Here is a 21,142-nt window from a genome sequence, read left to right on the forward strand (position 1 = left end):
TAACCGAGCTTGTCCTAAAGATAGTTATCTTCTCCCCTGCATAAATCTGCTCACCGACACCACTGCCGGACATCAGATGCTCAGTTTCATGAACGCTTTCTCCGGCTACAATCAAATTTTGATGCACCCAGCTGACCAGGAACACATCTTCTTCATCATAGACAGGGGAACTTACCACAATCGTGTTATGTCGTTTGGATTGAAAAATGTTGGAGCAACTTACCAACGGTTAGTCAATGCCGTATTTTATCACAAGATAGGTCGGAACATGGAAGTGTACGTCGATGACATGCTTGTCAAGAGAAAACTCTCCTTTGATCATCTGACAGACCTACAGGAGACCTTCCACACCCTACGCAAGTATTAAATGAAGTTGAATCCGGAGAAGTGCGCTTTCGGCGTAGGATTTGGAAAATTCTTGGGTTTTATGCTCAGTCAGCAAGGTATCGAGGCCAACCCCAAAAAAATCAAGGCCTTGATAGAAATGCAGTCTCCCAGAACGGTCAAAGAGGTTCAACGGCTTACCGGCAAAGTCGCCGCCCTCAACCGTTTTATTTCCCGCGCAACAGACAAGTGCCTTTCCTTTTCCAAAGTCCTCTGACAGACCTTTGAGTGGACCACTGAATCTAAAGAGGTCTTTCAACAGTTGAAGTAGTGCATAGCCAACCTCCCTCTACTCTCTCAAGTGCTCTCAGGCGAAACTGTCTTTCTCTACTTAGCCGTATCAAACACCGCGGTCAGTGTGGCTCTCATCAGGGAAGACAGCTTAGTACATCATCCGGTTTATTACATTAGCCGAGCTCTCTGGGGGGCAGAACCGAACTACCCTCTGCTGGAAAAAATGGCCCTTGCCTTGGTCATCACCTCAAGACGACTCCAACCTTACTTCCAAGCTCACTCCATAGTGGTCCTCACTGATCAACCTTTGAAGAAGGTAATGCAACAGCCAGAGCTATCGGGGAGACTTATGAAATGGTGTGTCGAGCTCAGCCAATTTGAAATCTCTTACCGACCCCGGACAGTGATCAAAGGACAGGCTATCGCCGATTTTATCTTGGAATTCACCAATCCCACTCTAACCATGCCCTCTCCGCCAAAGCAATTCAACACTAAGGCAGAAGACCCCCACTCCTGGATCCTCAGTGTCGATGGGTCATCCCGCAAAGAAGAGAGTGGGGCTAGTCTCATCCTCACCGCTCTTGAGGGCGGATATTTCAAGTGTGCCCTCCATTTCCTGTTCGACGTGAGCAATAATGAAGCCAAATATAAGGCCTTGATAGCAGGTCTTCGCCTAGCCAGAGACATTGGTGTAAGCCATATCCAAGTGTTCAGTGATTCCCAATTGATCGTCAGGTAGATTACAAGGGAATTTGATGCGAAGGAAGACACGATGCGAGCCTATAGGGATATTGCACTCCTTCTTGTTTGCCTTTTCAATACTTTCCATACCAAACACATCCCTCGGTCAAAAAATTCCAAGGCAGATGAAATGGTCCAATTAGCCTCGGCCGACCAGTCAGGCCTCAGCTAGGGCATCCGCCTTGAATAACTGGTCCACCCAGCTACTTCGCCAAACTAGTAGGAGATTCACTTCCTCCAAAACGAACATATCCCATGGGCTGCAGACATCCTTCTGTTTTTGACAAGTGGGGAGTTTCCAGACGATAAATAGCAGGCCACCAAAGTCAGAGCTCGGTCATCCAATTACATCCTCATCAGCGGCCTACTGTACAAACGTGAATTTTCACGCCCATACCTCAGGTGTCTCAGTCCTACTCAAGCGACCTATGTGATGAGGGAAGTCCACGATTACGTATATGGTAATCATTCGGGTGCCAGGTCGCTGGACCATAAAATCCTTCGCACTGGTTACTTCTGGCCTACTTTCAACCAAGATGCCACTGAATTTATGCTTAAGTGTGATAAATGTCAGCGCTTTGCCAACATCCCCTATGTTCCACCTACAGAACTGACTACACTCTGCAGTCCCTACCTATTCGCCAAGTGGGGCATCGACTTAGTTGATCCATTGCCCACCGGTAGGGGCCAAACCAAGTTCGCGGTAGTTGCCATTGATTACTTCACTAAGTGGGTGGAAACGGAGCCCCTCACCACAATCACTGAACGGAACATGACCAGATTCATCTGGCAGTCGATCGCATGTCGATTTGGAATCTCTCAAGCCATCATCTCAGACAACGGCAAACAATTCGACAATGCCAAGTTCAGGAAATTCTGTGCCGAGCTCCACATTAAGCCATTTTTCTCTTCCCCAAGCCATCCCCAAGCCAATGGGCAAGTCAAAGTCACCAATTGTTCCCTCCTGAAGATCATCAAAACCAAGTTGGAAGCCGCTAAGGGACTTTGGGCTGAGGAACTACCAAACGTACTCTGGGCTTATCGAACTACCACCTGAACCCCTACTGCGGAGACCCCCTTCCGCTTAACATATGGCGCTGAGGCGGTCATCCCAGTGGAAATCAGCCTACCGACCCTAAGAGTTTTCAACCCAGATCCAGAACTAACCGAAGAATTGCGTCGGGCTGACCTGGACCTAATTGAAGAGCTCCGAGAGACCACTACTATCAGACGGGCCTCATATCAGCAGAAAATGAGAACACACTACAACCGCAAAATCCGACCGAGAGAGTTCGCAGTGGGGGATCTAGTCTTGCGCGAAGCAACTCTTGCCACCAAAAATCCCGTCGAGGGTAAGCTAGCAGCCAAATGGGAAGGACCTTACGTTGTTAAGGCCAGACCTCGCCCAGGCACTTACCAACTCCTAGACATGGAAGGCAAAGACCTCCTCCATCCATGGAATGCCGAGCACTTGAAGCGGTATTTCCAGTAAAATGGCATCTCCTATTTTTGTATTGATCGATTGTTGTATGTTCTTTTTGACGATCTGCACACTTGTTCGTTTTTGCCCTTTCATACATGGTGTAAACTTGTGATCAATAGGTTGTGCCTTAAATGAAAATGACTTTATATCTCCATTATCTGCATTGTGTTTCAATAATGAATGAGTTAGCTAAAGCCTCAACCAGACTGAGCACGAAGAGCTCAGCCAGATTGAGTTAGCTAAAGCCTCAGCCAGATTGAGCACGAGGAGCTCAACCAGCCTGAGTTAACTTAAGCCTTAGCCAGACTAAGCACGAAGAGCTTAGCCAGACTGAGTTGGCTAAAGCCTTAGCCAGACTGAGCACGAAGAGCTTAGCCAGCCTGAGTTAACTTAAGCCTCAGCCAGACTGAGCACGAAGAGCTCGGCCAGACTGAATTAACCTAAGCCTCAGCCAGACTGAGCACGAAGAGCTCAACCAAACTGAGTTAATTAAAGCCTCAGCCTGGCAGAGCCCTCACAGTCTTAGTCAGAACTAGCATGAAGAATTCTACAGGTCTGAATCAAAGCTGGTTTCAGCTGTTGCCATACTTAGCTAAAATCCAAGTCCATGCCCATTCATTTTCACTAATCATACAAGTTAGCCCATTTTTAACTTGTTTGCCCATTTTTTTAGACTAAATTAACTTGTTTGCCCATTTTAAAGCTTTTTTTACCATTTTTACATCACAATTTACTTACAAGTTTAACAATTCACACATAAGTTTCATTTTTACACCCATTGTTTATTGAATTCTACTCAGCCATTTTCATTATTCCAAATTTACAACTCAGAAGCATAACGACAACAATAATACAAAAGAAAAACTCATTGTTTTATTCACAAACTTACACTTTCATACAATTCGTTGGAGAAATTACAAAAAAAAAAAAAAAAAAAAAAAAAACAGCAACAACAACAACAACAACAAACAAACAAAAAGCAAAATTTTTACACTTAGATCACTCTTCCTCTCTAGAGGCAAGATCTTCCTCTTCAATCCCCTCGTCCAAGGGGGTCTGGGCGACGTCGTCTTCTCTTACCTTCACGAGGCTGAAGTCTACGTCCAGGAACAGCTCTTGCACCTTATACTTGAAAGTCATCCAGCCACTGTCCCAGAACTGGCTCATCTCGTGCTTGTAGAAGTCAGACCGCTGGAAGCTTTGGATCATTTCCTCTTCACTCCTACCTCCAGCGGCTGCTCCAGACGGCCCAGGCCCCCATCCCCTTCATTCGCCAAGCTACTAGCGACAGCGACATCAATGGCCATCTGGAAGTCAGCGGACCCCTTGAATTTCTCTACGGCCGCCATACACAAGTCGCGGTACGCCGCCCTCTCAGATGCCAATTTAGCCCTCTCCTCTGCTAGGCCCTTATCCAATTCCACGATTCGACCATCTGCCTCTTCCTTGTCCTTGACTGCCTAGTCACGCAGTTCTTCATTGTTGGTCATGGCCTCCTCCACCTCTCGTTGGCAGTGGTGCAGGCTTGCTGGACCTGCTCTAGCTTCCTCTTCTCGCCTGCCAACTCGAACTATAGTGATATCGCCTTGTGGCGCTCCGCTTCCTGCTCTGATTTGGTTGCGAGGAGCTCAGTACTAGCTCACTTTGCTGAGTAGCTCTGCACCAACGCCAATACCTCCACGTTCTTTGCCATTTGCGCATACTCTAACCCCTTGGCGCATGCACTCTATACGGCCCTCCTCCAGCTCGCTGTTTCAACCCTTAGGTTCTACAGCTGTATCTTTGCCTCTTCCAGCTGGGTCCTCAGCGGCTCTACCACCACCTTCGCGCGCATTGCTTTGTTCATCAAGGCAGTCGCCAGGGTCGTTGCCTCCATCTAGGCTGAGCAAAACCCTCTCAAAAGGTCGGTCTCCATCAATCGCACCATCGACCGCACGGCCGCATCCTCCACCACTCCAACAAGGCGATCGGCTGCGACCCTGGCTTCCCCCCTTCTTCTGCTGAGCGTCCTACCAGCGCACGCGCGTAGTACAACGCGGTCGTCAGCGTGACACTCATCTCTAGCTTGCTGATCTCAATCTTCCCTTCACTAGAACTGGGGTTACTTCTGGTGTAGGTACCACCGTTGCCACCATTTGGGAACTTAGCGCCCCGCACACCGCCATTTCCTCTTCACTCGATCACCCTTCGTGGTCGACTCACCTGCCAATCGGCCTTCTCACTCGGTCACCCTTTGTGGTCGCTTTTCTCTCCATCGACCCCTCACAACCCCCGTCTTCTTCCTCATTCTCTTTGTTGGACTAAAGCTGCACTTGAGAATGGAGGACTATTGACATGGGTGGGCCTATAGGGGCTTTTGGCCCACCACTCAAAACCCAATGCATAACTCAAACACTACAGCCCAACATTACTGGAACCCAACGTTGCACCAAGGACCAATGACACTTAAACACTTGTCAACAGAAGAATCAGCCACATAGGTAGACAAAGATCCTGCAGAGTTATTGCACTACACATCAGCCAATAATGAGGTCCCCTACAGCATTTAATATGATAACCCCTTCACGTCGAGGCAAAACGGCCTCACTATAAACAAGGCAAGCTAAAACATAGGCTTTCAGCCAACATAACAGGTCGGAGTGGACAAAGAAATGATGAGCAAAGGATATAAGCAGGCTTCTAAGACAAAAAGAAGGTTAAGTTCTCTATCATCACTCCATCTCTACACCCCATTAATCTCTCTTCTAACTTGCTCGTCGGAGGGTTCGCTGGGGGACTCCCATTCCCTGTTGGACTTCTGTGCAGGTACTTCAGTTAGCTCAGTGACCGGATAACGGTGTTGGGAGCATGGATCAGCTAGGCCCGTCCTCCAAGGACCAACAGTATCATTACAAATGATGACAAAATTTCAAAAAATTGTAGTTCTAAACCAAATCGAACTGTGTTTTAGTGGTTTGATTTGATTTGGTTATAAGATTTTAATGGTTTGGTTTGATTCCAAAATTTATTTAACCAAAATTTTAAGTAATGATTTCTTCTTGGTTTACTCTTAAATTGAACCAATTCGAATCATAATCAACCCTACGAATATGTTAATGCAAAGGCAAAAAAAATTATGTGATGGTTTTGGGGTAAAAATTATGTCATAGTGTTTAATTTTTCTTGATTTTTATTAGTTAAAATTGTGCAATTATGTTTTTTTTTTTTTTTGGTTAAGATTTTGGAAAACATTTTAATAAGTGTCAAATGAATAAAGAGAAAATTGTTAAAAAGTTCAACCTAAGGAGGGTATAAGGTATTAGGTCTAGTGGATATTGTTTATTGGTGAGAGGTTCACTATTTGTAAAATAGTTTGGTGAAAATTCTTTTCGTTAGTTTTGGGGGACATTTTGTTTCCAATATTACTCCTTATATATCTGTTGTCTTTTTTTTTCTGACTATTTGTTCAAAAAAAAAATTTCTATCTATTCAAATTTATATCTATTTGTTCAATTTTTTTTCTATCTGTGTAAATCTATATCAATCTGTTCAAATTTTTTGACTATCTAATCAATTTTTTTCCCTTAACTTTTTTTTTTGGGAACATTTTCCCCTTATTTGTTCAAATATTTATTTTCTTATTTGTTCAGATCTGTTTCAATTTTATCTGTTCAATTTTTGAAACTATCTATTCAACAATAACCAAAAAAAAAAGATTAATCTGTTGAAATACTTTGCCCAACAACAATAGAGTTGAATAATCTGTTTCAAATTTTAAATAGATCTGGGCATTAAATAAATCACAAGTCTTCACATCCTCTATTTGTTGTATCTGTTAAAGCTTCTAAAAATTGTTATTCTGGTGGGTGAGAGTTTTAAGGTTGTTATCTATAGATTTCAAAGATCTCTCTCCAAGGGGTTAATTGCAGAGATTTCATAGATCTCTCTTTTGGTGGGTGAAAATTGTTACCCTTGGAGTTAATTTTATCTTATTTATAATAACATTGTATTATTAATTTAGCAGGATGCTATGTTTGTTGAATTTGATTGATTGAAATTGTGATTAAGATTTGGTTTGGGATGTTCTAAATAAGTGTATTTTTTGACTTTTTATAAAAAAAGATACGTAGAAAAATAGAAAGGAGATATTGATTAATGTGACCCAAATAAGTGTACTTATGCAAAAAAAAATGCACTTATGTAATTTAACCTAAATAAGGCAGATTGCTAAGATTATTAATGTGTTAATATTAAATAAAAAATATGAGACAAAATATATTTATTTGTATGTTAGTGTGGTGGAAGTTTCGTCCTACATACCTTGTATTAACTCTGTACAAACCATTCAACTTGCTGTCAATCTAAAATTTTAATTTACACCATTAATTTTCAAATAATACCAAAGTACCTTATCTTGTTTGATCTCAAACACTAACTCTAACCTTAATTGAAACCCTAGCCACCACTCATGCTACCACCACCATCGCCATCAACCGTCAATATCATCCCTTGTCAAATACCTAAGCTACCATCTCCCTAGCCTCGTCGCCCCTCACAGTTCCATCCATTGTCTCGTCACTTCCTCCCACTGCTGCTACCATTTCATTCTTCTTGTTCTTCATATTCTTCAAAAGTTGTAGGAGATAGAGTTTGTTCTTCATATTCTTCAAAATTTGTAGGAGATAGAGTCTACGGATTTGAAAGTTGAAATACTCATTTCTTGGATTTATAATTACAAAAATATTACATTAAATAGAAGTTAGAAAGATTTATCATTTTCCTACCAAGGAATTAGAATCCTAGTTTTGGAAAGAAAGTCATCAATCAAAAACTCATCTTTAGTCTAAAACCAACATTTACTCGATTTTTTTGGTACTTTTTTTTTTTTTTTTGGAATAGAATTCTCTGCAATATTTTTCTTGCAATAATTATTGCAAGGATGATAGTGGCTATTTGGGCTTAAACTATTTACCTAAACTATCATTGTATTGCAAGATTATTGCAAAAGTCATTATTGAAAAGAATCCTGGTCCCTTTTTTTGGGGGGGAGTTAAGGGGTGATTTTCGGGTGAAAGGAGATGACGGGGTATGGTGATTGTTGGTGTTAATTGACGATGAGATTTGAACAGTTCTACAATTTCATAAATATACATCCAAAATTTTGTTTAGAATCTATAAAGGTCTTCGTTGATTTATGACATATTCCATAATAACAAGATTAAATATTTACCATTAATTTAAATTTTAATAATTTTATTTTTTTATTTATATTTTATTTTTCTCTAACCGTGCAGACCTTCCCAAGAGATTTTGGGAATGGGATTTTTAGGTCGAAGGTGGTGGTGGAGAAATTTGGCCAGCTGAGAGAAAAGAAGGAAAGTGGAGAGATGTGTGAGGATTATTTTCGTTTTTTGACACTATAATGGAGCATTTATTAATAAATCAGATATCTATGGTTTATAGACCATTTATTGGAGTCTAAATATTTTTGTGATCCCATAAGTTCTATTGATTAGAAACTAAATATTACACATTTGAATTGTTAATATATATTTTATTAGTCCACTCATCTCTAATGGTTGTTGTTATAATATAGTATTGTTATTACAATAATTTAGTAATGAACAGTGCAACACAATGATGCTCCAATAGTCACTTACTATTTTAGCAATTCTTAACCAACTTTCTCTCTAAATTTGTAGGTGTTGTTTGGATATAAGTTTTTTAGTGATTTTATTTTTGTTTATTTTTTTGTCTTTTTTAACCTTTTTTAACTGTTTGTAAAAAAAAAAAAATTACATATTTATATTGTTCCTGACTAGACAAATATAAAAAAATATAAAAAATTTGAAATTCATATATATATATATATATATTGGCAACTATATTTGAAATGAAATTAAAAAGAGAGGAGAGAATAAAAATGATATATATAATTTCTTTAATTCAGCTAAATTTTTTTTTGGAAATTATATAAAAAAAATTAAAAAATTTAAAAGATAAAAAAAATATATATATAATTCATCACACGGTCACTACAAAATTTAAAATAATAATAATAATAATGGTTCAACCTCACAACCACTCATTTTCTACCCTTGGATTACATCAACGGCTCAAATTGGAGCCATCGCATGCTATTTGATGGGACCACAGTCTCTTTCTTTCTCAATCTTTTTCATGCTCACCCTCATTTCTTCTCTCATTTCTTCATAGATCTCTCTCTCTCTCTCTCTCTCTCTCTCTCTCTCACATATACACACACACACAAACCCCTCTTCACATAACACAAAGAAGGTGAAAACAAACATGAGAATCAAGATTGTAGATCATTCTCTCCCATTTCGCAGATCGCATCAAGGAACCCTATTCGACCCCTCTTCACAGATCGCATAAATCAAAATCCTCGTTTCAAAAATATCAACCACCAGAAATTCCTGGTATTTATTGTTTAAAATTCGTTTGAAATTGCTTGTTTGCATTGAAATTGTTTGATTGTTTTTTTTGTTATTGTCTGTGATTTTTTTTTTTTTTTTTAAGATATGGTTGTTGAAATAATTTATGTTTTAATTTTTTTTTGGTTTTAAACAATTTCTATTAAAAAAAATGGTGAATTTGGTTTTACAAAAATTTAACTCTGTTTTGCTGGGAAGGATGAGAGAGGGAAGGAAGAAAACAGTTGATTTTTTGTGAGTTGGTACATTTGGTAGCTATCAAAGTTGGTGCCAAATTTGACAACAGATTTGGCAGCTGCTATAGCATGCCGTTGGAGAAGCCATTTTTGCTTAAGCTGCCATATTATGACTTTGGCAACTATTTTAGCAATGCATTGGATTGTGTTCTTTTATAATTTTGTGTGATTTTATGTGTTTTCGTATATTTTAGATGTTTGTACATAAAATATTATAAATCATATATTTTAATATAACTTTATATTAATAATATTATTTTAAGAGTAAATTATAAATACACCTTCTGAGATTTGCTTAAAATACGATTTTCTTTATACAATTTTGATTGTTACATCTAACCCCTTAAAGTTTCTAATTTAATAACAAATGATCTATTTTATTAATAAATCATAAAATCAATTAACAGTTTTTAATAATGTCAAAATTTTATTTAAATTAATAATTCAAGTAATTTTATTGTATATAAAAGCAATTAAAATTTTCATTTTTTCAGTAAATTTTGTTAAATAAAAAATCTAGGCAAGAAAATATTTGTAATTTTTTTAATTATAAGAGATAATTTATATTTTAAGTATATTTTAAGTAAATACATTTATAATTTATCTTTATTTTAATATATATATCAATATATTATAAGAATCACTCCACTTTTGCAATGGGTTGTATTTTGTTTACGCCCAAAGTATCCTTTCGTTGTCAACAATTAACATCTTTACGTAGGTCTGCGGCGATGCGTGGCCCCTTTTTGCTCCCTCATTTACTTTCTTTTATTACCTTTCTTTCCTCTTCTTTGGTGGATTCTTTGTTGTTATTTGGGTTTTGTTTTGTTTTTGGAATTTCCACACCATGACAAAAAAAAAAAAAAAAATCTCAAGTTTATCTCTTTTTTAAAAATCTCAAGTCTATTTGACGAAAACACCGGAGTATGATTGGGCCCTGCAGCGGTAGAAACTGGTTGAGAGGGAAAAATATAGTCTGGATTGGGCCATGGTAATACCAGGCAAATTGTGAGCCGAACACATTTGGGCCGTGGTATCCCAGGTCCACCCAGAAGTGATTTTTGCTCAGCAATGGCAAGGGCATGTGGAACCAAACTACTTCACCTTGTCAGCACGGAGGCCGGTCAAGTAAGGGTTCCACGATTTATGCGTTGCGCGGTTGGAAAGCACGCATCCATAGCTCGGCGTGAAGGCTCATGCCTGAAGCTCGGCAGGAAGGACTTTGGTTGACCGGTATGACTAATCTCAAGCTTGGCTTCACCGGAACGCAGTCGAGCATGGCTGGAAAGGAGCTCGATTGTTGGGGGCACCTGGGCATGAATCGCAGCATGGCCGTTGACAGCCGAGATGCTGTAGCCCGGCTGCCGAGCTCCCAGAAGAGTGGGCTGACAGTCGAGTTAGGTGGTGTTCAGCAAGATTTGTGCTGACAGATGGGGTAGCAGAACCGCGTGTCGAGAGATCACTGGAAGTAGATTTGGGGCGCAGAAGATATGTAAGCATGTCTGCGCCCCCCATGCTGGGATGAACATTTTGGTAAGAGAAACACTTACACTCAACTCCTCCTCACTCTCTTTATCCTCAGGTGTGTGCTAACTTGGTCGTCGGAGGGGTTTTCCGGCCACACACCGCCGGGTAGCTCACTGCTGTTGTGCACGCAGGTGATCGAACAGAAACGGAGCTTGGAAGAAAAGAATACGGCTTGCTTGAATATTTGCTCCCCGTACAATTGGCGCCGTCTGTGGGAACTTTGCAGACAAAACCTTGTCTTCCAAGCTCGTCTGATCACCGTCCATGGCGAACAATGAAGAGATTCCGCTGTCCGCCGTCGACGGAGTTACCCCGGAGTCGGGCAGACGAAGAGAAGGACATCCCACCATCATTCCTCCGATGGCGGACCTGGAGACTTCTCCAGGAGGACACTCAAGAGACGCGCGGGATAAGCACGGAAGAAGTAATGGTCATTCACGAAGTCCAGACGGTCATCGGCGGCGGAGAGAATCGCACGCCAGACGACTGGAACACAAGCTTAGGGATCAAGACGCCGTCATCCGGCGAATGGCGGTGGAGATAGAGGATCTTAAGCGGCATGTCAAAGGAAAGGGTGTAGCTAGAGTAGGTGACCATAGTGAGCACACCCAACCACACCGTTCAAGCAGTCAGAGCCAGCGGCGTACTCCGTCCATCTCAATCACTAGAAGTTACAAGGTTGGAGATTCCGACGCGCACGAAGAGAAATCCAGCGCGCAAGATAGTACCTACCGACCCTCACGTCCGGCAACGACATCGAGGTATTCTTATTCTGCTCATTCAGAGGATTTACGGGCAGTCTTGAAGAAACGGGCTCGCCAGCGGGAAGCTCAGAGGGTGCCGACTTTCCAATGGCTATCCTATGGGGTTCACGCCAGTGAAGAGGTCGGAATGCCTCCATCCCGCCTGGCTGCGCCTCTCCTTTTAGACACAGACTTGGCGAGGCTTAGCGCCACTCCTTTCTCCTTGGAGATAGAAACAACACCGCTTCCGGCAGGGTTCCACCAGCCAAAGTTCACGTTCTATGACGGAAAAACCGATCCTTATATGCATGTAAGCCACTTCCGACAGGTCATGGCCGGACACAGGCGAAATGACGCTATTATGTGCCTAATCTTCCCATCAAGCTCGGGCGAGCTGGGCTTAAAATGGTTCGAGAGGTTGCCGGAGGGAAGCATAGAAAGGTGGCATCAGTTAGCCAAAGCCTTTGTGACGCGTTTCAAAACGAACACCAGAACACCAAAGGAAGTTGACCACGTACTGAGTGTCAAAATGGAACCGAGCAACACATTGAAGGCCTACAACTCCAGATATTGGGAGACCTTCAACGAGATCTTGGATTGCCCGGTCAACCTTGCAATCACACAATACAAGCGTGGTCTCCCGGTCGGACATAGACTGCGAGACTCGCTTACCATGCACCAGTCGATATCCATGGGCCAGCTAATGCAGCGCATCAATGAGCACATCTGTGTGGAGGACGATGCGTCGGCATCTACCGCGAAAACAACTCCGGTAGTAGCGGACAAGAGGTCAGCTGGCAAAGTCCACGTGGTCGGACAGGAGTCTAACCGATCAAGTGACCGCGCTGAGGAATCAGACCGTGGCTCGAATCGAAAAAACCGGGGTAGAGGACGTCGGAATGACCGGGATGACTACCCCCGGGATGACGTAGCTGATGCAAACAGAAGGTTGAAAGCAAGGATAGGCATCACCACGGTCTTTAAGATTCCAATCTATCGCATACTTAGTGAAATCCGTGACGAGGAATATGTCCGGTTTCCTGCTAAGTTAGGCGACGGACAGAAGGGCTTCAATCCGAGGTACCGTTGCACGTTTCACCGGGAGCGAGGCCACCAGACAGAGGACTGTTTGCCTTTGAGGCAACACTTAGGAGAGCTAGTCGCAGTCGGACACCTGGATCTTTACATTGATGGGGGTGTGAAGGCTAATCAAGCTCCGGTTGACCTGCGGGGACCGGATGACCAAGATGCGCCTCCACAAGGGGTCGTTAATGTCATCCACGGCATAGTGGAACCGGCGCGTGTATGCGAGCTCCGAGGTATGATCAAGAAGGCAGAACACATGAGGGAAGTTTTGTCGGTTCAGCCTGCGACCAAGAGGGGGAACACCGAAGAGAAAGATGTGATCAAATTCTCCTCAAGAGATCTGGAGCACATTCAGACGCCGCACAACGATGCCCTCGTGGTTACACTCCGCGTCAAAGAATTTGATGTCAAACGGATCTTGATCGATCAGGGAAGCTTTGTCGAGATCATGTACTACGACGCTTTCAAACAGCTCAAGCTCCAGGATACAAATTTGGCCCCGACAGCTTCGCCACTGGTTGGTTTCAACTCACAACCGGAGTGGGCCTTGGGAAAGATTATCCTGCCGGTCAAAACGGGATCCGTGGTCAAACAAGTGGAGTTCTGGGTGTTGCAGGTGCCATCCACTTATAATTTGATCCTTGGAAGGGGATGGCTTCACGCTATGCAAGCCATAGCGTCGACCTATCATCAGGTGATGAGATTCCCCTCGGTTATGGGGGCAATCGAGGAGATTTGGGGCGATCAAGTCATGTCGAAGTAATGCTTCATGGCGGTCAATGGGAGCTGAGCTACCAAAGGCTTCGTTCAAATGATTGAGAGACCGGAAGACCGGGGAGTTCTTGAAGATGTGGACACGAAGGCTGAGGACAAAACTGTCGAGGAATTAGTGGAAGTGCGCATTAATACAGAGCATCCGGACAAGTTCTTCTTGCTCGGCTCAAGCCTTACAGCCCAAGAAAGGATCGACATGGTTGAATTTTTGATGGCCAACATCGAATTCTTTACATGGTCACCTTACGACATGCCCGGTCTCGATCCGAGTTTTATATGCCATCATCTCAATGTCTTCCCAGGAGCAAAGCCGGTCATTCAGCGCACAAGGAGATCGGCGCTGCATCACGCCGAGGTAGTTGTGGAGGAAGTGAAGAACTTGCTTGAGGCGCGAACAATTCAGGAAGTGCACTACTCTCGATGGATTTCAAACACGGTCGTGGTGCCCAAGAAGAATGGGAAATGGCGAGTTTGCGTTGACTACAAGACCGTCAACCGAGCTTGTCCGAAAGACAGCTTCCCTTTGCCTAGAATAGACCAACTTGTGGACTTAACGGCTGGACATAATAGGCTCAATTTCTTAGACGCCTACCGCGGCTAGCATCAGATTGCCATGCACGGCCCGACCGAGAGATCACCTCGTTTACTACACCAAGGGGACTCTTCTGCTACCGAGTCATGCCTTTTGGCTTGAAGAATGCCGGGGCAACTTTTCAAAGGATGGTGACCAAGATGTCCGCACCTCTGCTAGGCCGGACAATGGAAGCTTATATTGATGATATGGTAGTTAAGAGCCGGCATCAAGCAGACCATTTGTCCGATTTGGCCAAAATGTTCGCCATTCTCAAAAAGCACAAGCTACGCCTGAATGCGTCTAAGTGTGCCTTCCGCGTGGGATTCAGAAAATTTTTGGGTTTCCTAGTCACGAACTGAGGTATCGAAGCAGACCCTACACAAATCCGAGCCATGCAAGAGTTAAAACAGCCTAGCTCGGCTAAGGATGTGCGGCATCTGGCCGGAATGGCTGCCGCGTTTAACCGATTTATAAGTCGGTCATTAGATTGCTGCCGCCCTTTTTTTCAAGCCTTGAAATCAAAGTTCCCACGGGATGAAGAGTGTGATCGGGCTTTGGCCGAGCTCAAGGAGTATTTGTCTTCAGCGCCGTTGTTGGTCACACCGGAGCCCGGAGAAGAACTTTACCTTTAACTGGCCGTATCGCAGCATGCAGTCAGTGCAGTGCTTGTCCGGTCGGAAGGAATCAAACATCTACCTATCTTCTACGTCAGCAAAACCTTGCTACCGGCAGAGTCGAGGTACTTGCCGCTAGAAAAACTTGCATTAGCTTTGATGATGGCTTCAAGGAAGTTGGCACACTATTTCTATGCCCATACCATCATCGTCTTGACCGAGTTCCCTCTCAAAGCTTTGTTCGAACGGGCAGACTTCTCCGGTCAGATTCTTAAGTAGGCGGTCGAATTGGGACAGTTTGATGTGAAGTTCCATCCGCGCACAGCCATAAAAGCCCAAACTCTGGCCGACTTCGTTGCTGAATTCTCACCTAGAACTCATCCGGTATGCCCGGTCGATATTGTCATGGCAGATGAAGAGGTGAATGCAAGCTCGACTGAAATACCACAGCTTGGCCGCATTGGTGACGCGGAACTTGCGCGCTCCGCCGAAGCCCCTTTAGTTAATATGATACTACAGCCCGGTGATGCGATGACGGAGTTGGCTATCACTGACCAACCCGCTTTGTCTGACACCACATCACCAAGGAGGGAAGAAATGGAACCGCTCAGCACAGAGCCTGCGGCCGGCATAATACCGCAACCTGGCGATTCGCCTACGGACTTAGGCATTATGGTTCAACTTGCTGAGTCCGGCGCCGAATCACCAAGGGAGGCTGAAGTGGAACCGCTCAGCACGGGACCGGAAGCCGAACAGCCGAGCAACCGTGATCCCATCAACCTTCAAGCTTCTCAGGACCCCTCAGAGTGTTGGAAGCTCTTTGTCGGCGAAATGTGGAAACTTTTTGTTGATGGAGCCTCAAACCGTCACGGTGCTGGGCTGGGTATAGTTCTGATTTCACCAGACGGACTGACTATTGAACATTCTATCACCCTTGGCTTCCCAGCATCCAACAATGAGGCCGAGTACAAGGCGCTATTGGCCGGTCTCAAGAGTTGATGTTTTGTTCAACTTAGGTACTCTCAACCGAGATGTGTACTCCGGTTGAAAGAGTTGATGTTTTGATCAACTTAGCCACTATCAACCGAGATGTTTATTCCGGTTGAAAGAGTTGATGTTTTGTTCAACTTAGGTATTCTCAACCGAGATGTTTATTCCGGTTGAAAGAGTTGATGTTTTGCTCAACTTAGGCACCCTCAATCGAGATGTTTACTCCGGTTGACAGAGTTGATGTTTTGTTCAACTAAGGTACTCTCAACCGAGATGTTTATTCCAGTTGAAGGAGTTGATGTTTTGTTCAACTTAGGTACTCTTAACCGAGATGTTTACTCCGGTTAAAGAGTTGATCTTTTGTTCAACTAAGGTATTCTTGACCGAGATGTTAACTCCGGTTAAAGGAGTTAATGTTTTGCTCAACTTAGGTATTCTCAACGGAGATGTTTATTCCGGTTGAAAGACTTGATGTTTTGCTCAACTCTGGGTGTACTACCGAGATGATTTATTCCAGTTATATGAGTTAATTAATGAAATTTTTCTTGCCGAGATATTTTGTCCGGTTGAAGTTACTCAGGTCTAGGACCGTGCAAACACTTGGTGAAACTAGATCTTTTTCATTAATAAAAAAAGAAGTACAAAAGGAGAGGCAGAGAGCCTGGTTACATGTGCAAAGCAAAAAACAAAGAAAAAAGAAAGCTAAGCTAAGGGGGAAAGGTTGGTGAATTCATCCTCGGTTGCCTCCAAGTTGACTGTTGGAGGTTGGTCTTGGGCACCGGGCTCACATCGGCCGGGCTGCTCCTACTCTTGGTGGTCCTCTCCCTCAGCATCTGCCTCGGCCTCTTCTTCAAGACCTTCCTCAGTCTCAGCCTGCAACGCGCTGAAGACGTCGTTAGCATATGGAACGAGATAGGTCGGTAGGAAGGCAGGCGGCGGAGTGGCAAACACGTCTGTATCAGGACCTTGACCGAGATGTTCGCAAGCAGACTTCCAGCCCGCTTTGAAATAAATGTTTTGAGTTGCGAAGACCTGCTTCTTGTAGTTTTCCTCGGCTACCTTGAAGCCGGCGTTGTTGGCATCTTCGCACTCCTTCTCCCTTGACTTCTTGAGTGCATCCAGCTCGGCCTGGAGCTCATCCCTCTTCTTCTTGGCTTCGTCAAGCTGGCTGAGCAACCTGTTGTTGTCAGCGTTGGCAATTTGCAATGAAGATTTTGCTCGGCCGAGCTCGGTTTGAAGACTCTGGACTTGGCCGGCAGTGTCATTCGCCTTCTGCCGCAGTCGATGGATTTGCTCCATGACCAAGTGTTGCTTCTGGATCGCCTGCAAGAAGAAAGTTTGATTAGAGAAGAAACCGTGCAAACACTTGTAAAAATTTCAGTAGAATATTGAAATTCTTACCCTGGTCATGTACTTCACGGCGGATTTCACCAACCGGGTGTCAGGGACGTGGTCACTGCCAACCACGTCGCTCGGTAGCAGAAGGGCTTTTGAAAGGTCGAAGGCGAGCAAGTGCTCCTTATCGCCCTTGACGGAAGTGTTAGCCGGGATGTCATTACCCCGGTGCTTTAGCTGCGGTCGCCATGATGGTGTGGGGTCGGCGGTGACGGCGGGTTGCTCGGTGGTTAGCTCGGCAACCAGCTCAGCAGATAGGTCTGCACGAGGTCTTTTGCTAGCCCGGCAAGTCTCTTGTCTGGCCTGACTGGCGGCTGGAGATGCCAAGGCAACCACGAGGCCGCTGGATTGACCGGCAGCTGGCGGGTAGGTAATGATGCTCGGTATCTTGGTTGAAGTGGCTGTGAGGAGGTTCTTGATGCGGCTTCGTTTGGCCATCTCTTGTTCTTCGGTCAACCGAATTAGCGGCACGTCCGATACAGTTGGGTCGGGAGGAGGTGTTGGAGCACGGAGAAAGTCTGTAACTTTGCTCCGGCGCGGAGTTGAGTATCTGTAGGTTGGAGTGTAACCGAGCAACTCGTTACAATCTCGGTGGCTATAGCGGAGCACGGTCCGGATGGCTTTTACGTTGGGATATTGGTAGTTGGCTTGCAAGGTTTGAATCGCTGCAAAGGAAATAGGAAAAATGGTTAAGTACAGAATATTGGAGAAAGGCAACTGACCGAGCAAATTAGCGCGGCTTACATGTGGAACCGAAATTCTTGCTGATAAACCAGCCCGATACGTCGGCTGTTTCATAGTTGCCAAACACCCAGAAAAAGTCATCGTCTTGTAAGTCTTTATCTGGGGTGCCGGTCACTAGTTTTTCTTTGCCCGGTCGGATTTTTAAATAATAAGCGAGGCCATCACCGGTGTGCCCAAGTGTGTATTGCCTCAGTATCTCGGCTAAACCTAAGTTGGTGCCTAGCCAGTTGTTTAGCTCGTGGACGCCGTTGATAATTCGGTAAGTGTTTGTTGATACTTGGGTGGGTGCTAGCCCGGTGCGGCGCAGAAATTCGGTCATCAAAGGGTTGACCGGGAAGCGGAGGCCTCCTTCAATTACTGACAGCACGGTGAAGGGGCATTGGTCAAGCCTGCCCCAAGGGGTTGTTTCCACCTCGACGAGCTCTATATGGACATCTGGCGGGATACCGTATTCTTCCCTGAACGCGGCCAAGGCAGCAGGTGCGTCCACAAGGAAATGGAATTTCCCATGTGTGACCGACTAATTTAGCTCGGCTGAGGTGGTTTGGCACAGGCTGGGAATTAATGGCTGCTGGGTCCTTGAGAGCCTTAGAATTGGTCTTTGGTCCCCTTGGACTCTGCAGGAAAATGGAGGATAATTGTAAGTGGGAGCACGGTCGCGCAAAACGAGCTAGACTTGAGCTCGGTCATGGATTGTGTCAAACCACCTCAGTCGTAAAGGCTAGCCAAGGAGCTCAGTCGCTCAAGCGAACCAGAGATTAGCCCGGTCAAGCGGCCAAGTCCTTTTTGCTACCCCGGTTTCTACTAAGGTTGGGACAAACTAAAGATTTGCTCGATCTGAATCATTTTTGGGATCGGATGAAGATATAGAGCCCGGTCCGCCCCAGATCTTCATTGTTCATCAGGGAAATTGAAGAACAGCGAAGAAACTAAGGGCCATTGAAGGTTTTGGGTGGGAGAGGCCCAAAAACCTACGAATTTGGTGCTATAAAGAAAAAAATATGAAATGAAAATAGTAATAACAAGGGCTGGGGGACTTACCAATGAAAGGCAGAGGCTCCTTCTTCGAACGCGAGTTCAGGGATGGCGAGAGAGAAAGGGCAAGAGCTCAGAGACGCTTGAAACAGAGGAATGTCAGTGAGAATGAATCAAAGATGGAGGGGGCATGTTTATTGAGGAAGAAAAACCGCCCAAATTCGAATTTCAGGGGACGGTAGGGTTGGCTGCTCGAGGACCAATGGGAGATTGACACGTGACCCCATTAATGGCAGTGTCAGAATTAAAGAGACAGGAAGGTCAGACGAAACGTCAACCGAGCAAGACAAGGAACCGAGCACAGAAATTAGCCCGGTTTGCCTATTGCAAATTATCAACCGAGGAAGAGTTTATCTTGGTCAGAATAGGTAATCCCGGTCACGCTGGCGCGGACGGAATTAAGGGGCAATTGAGAGGGAAAAATATGGTCTGGATTGGGCCATGGTAATACCAGGCAAATTGTGAGCCGAACACATTTGGGCCGTGGTATCCCAGGTCCACCCAGAAGTGATTTTTGCTCGGCAATGGCAAGGGCATGTGGAATGGAGCTAGTTCACCTTGTCAGCACAGAGGCCGGTCAAGTAAGGGTTCCACGGTTTATGCGTTGCGCGGTTGGAAAGCACGCATCCATAGCTCGGCGTGAAGGCTCATGCCTGAAGCTCGACAGGAAGGACTTTGGTTGACCGGTATGACTCATCTCAAGCTTGGCTTCGCCGGAACGCAGTCGAGCATGGTTGGAAAGGAGCTCGGTTGTTGGGGGCACCTAGGCATGAATCGCAGCATGGCCGTTGACAGCCGAGATGCTGCAGCCCGCCTGCCGAGCTCCCAGAAGAGTGGGCTGGCAGTCGAGTTAGGTGATGTTCAGCAAGATTTGTGCTGATAGATGGGGTAGCAGAACCACGTGTCGAGAGATCACTGGGAGTAGATTTGGGGCGCAGAAGGTATATAAGCATGTCTGAGCCCCCCATGCTGGGATGAACATTTTGGTAAGAGAAACACTTACACTCAACTCCTCCTCACTCTCTTTATCCTCAGGTGTATGCTAACTTGGTCGTCGGAGGGGTTTTCCGGCCACACACGGCCGGGTAGCTCACTGCTGTTGTGCACGCAGGTGATCGGACAGAAACGGAGCTTGGAAGAAAGGAATACGAGCTTGCCTGAATATTTGCTCCCCGTACACTGGTGAATCGGGCATAGTACTTCCCAACCTTCTGTGGACTTTGCAAGTTTGTCTCCTTCTCTTCTTGTCCAATGCTTATTTTTTAAAGTTAAAAAATGTTTAATAAAAAAAGAAGTGCTAAAGCAAAATAAATTGTTTGATATTTATGGCATTAAATTTAAAATTATTATTTTAAAAAGGAGGGACTTTTCTCCTATCCATAGAATGAACCGTAACATGTTGTCGGGTCCATGTTAGTGGTGCGGATAAAGAGAGAGCCCTCATTTGGTGTGGGCTTTTTTAGCTATTTAACATTTTTGTCCTAGCTTTTAAAAAAAATGTTCTGGATGATTTTTAATTTTTTTTTGATAATTAGTTGATTTAATAGTTATAAAAGAATAAAATAAAAGAAAAATTATTTGTAAGTCCTATGTAGAAGGCTTATTTAATGTGAAATCTTATGAATATTCTTTTACAGTTTTAAATCATATTTAAATAAGATTATGTTCCATAAAGTCTCATGAGTTATAAATAAATGATATTAGGGGGGGAAAATCCAGTATTTGGATTGTAATCCATTGAAGCTTCCTTATCCGCCGTTTGCTTTTTTTTTAGTCCGCCGGACTCCTTATCCCCCATATGGGGGGATTCCGCTGTCCGGAGGGGGGGTGTGGGATATTATTGGTAAGATTATTTACAGTTAGGATTAGAGGGGTGAGATGACCATTTTTCCGTCATAATATATATTTTGCTTCCTCTGTAATTGTGGCACAGATCAATAGTGTGTTGTGTTGGACATTTATGGAGTACTGGTGTCAATATAATTTTTGTTCATTTATGGAGTGCTGTTGTGTTGGATATAAGACCATGAAGTGCTGGTGTGCTGTGTTGGACAAATAATTTTTTTGTTGGATAAAAATTAGAAGGGACATGGTCTTATTTATATTGAAAAAATGTGACCATTAAAAATTATAAATATTAGAAAAATA

At 44.1% G+C, this 21,142-nt stretch overlaps 1 protein-coding gene across 1 annotated transcript; it reads left to right on the plus strand.

Annotated features, from left to right (window-relative positions):
* Positions 1-841: 841 nt before the first annotated feature.
* LOC145791678 (uncharacterized) lies at positions 842-1,357 on the plus strand. Its single transcript, XM_082872087.1, has one exon. It carries the CDS (start codon positions 842-844, stop codon positions 1,355-1,357), a length of 516 nt encoding a protein of 171 aa, XP_082728213.1.
* The last annotated feature ends 19,785 nt before the right edge of the window (positions 1,358-21,142 follow it).

This window comes from Camellia sinensis, chromosome 5 (genome assembly GCF_055761805.1).
Source record: "Camellia sinensis isolate YWXY chromosome 5, ASM5576180v1, whole genome shotgun sequence".
NCBI classification, from domain to species: Eukaryota; Viridiplantae; Streptophyta; class Magnoliopsida; order Ericales; family Theaceae; genus Camellia; species Camellia sinensis.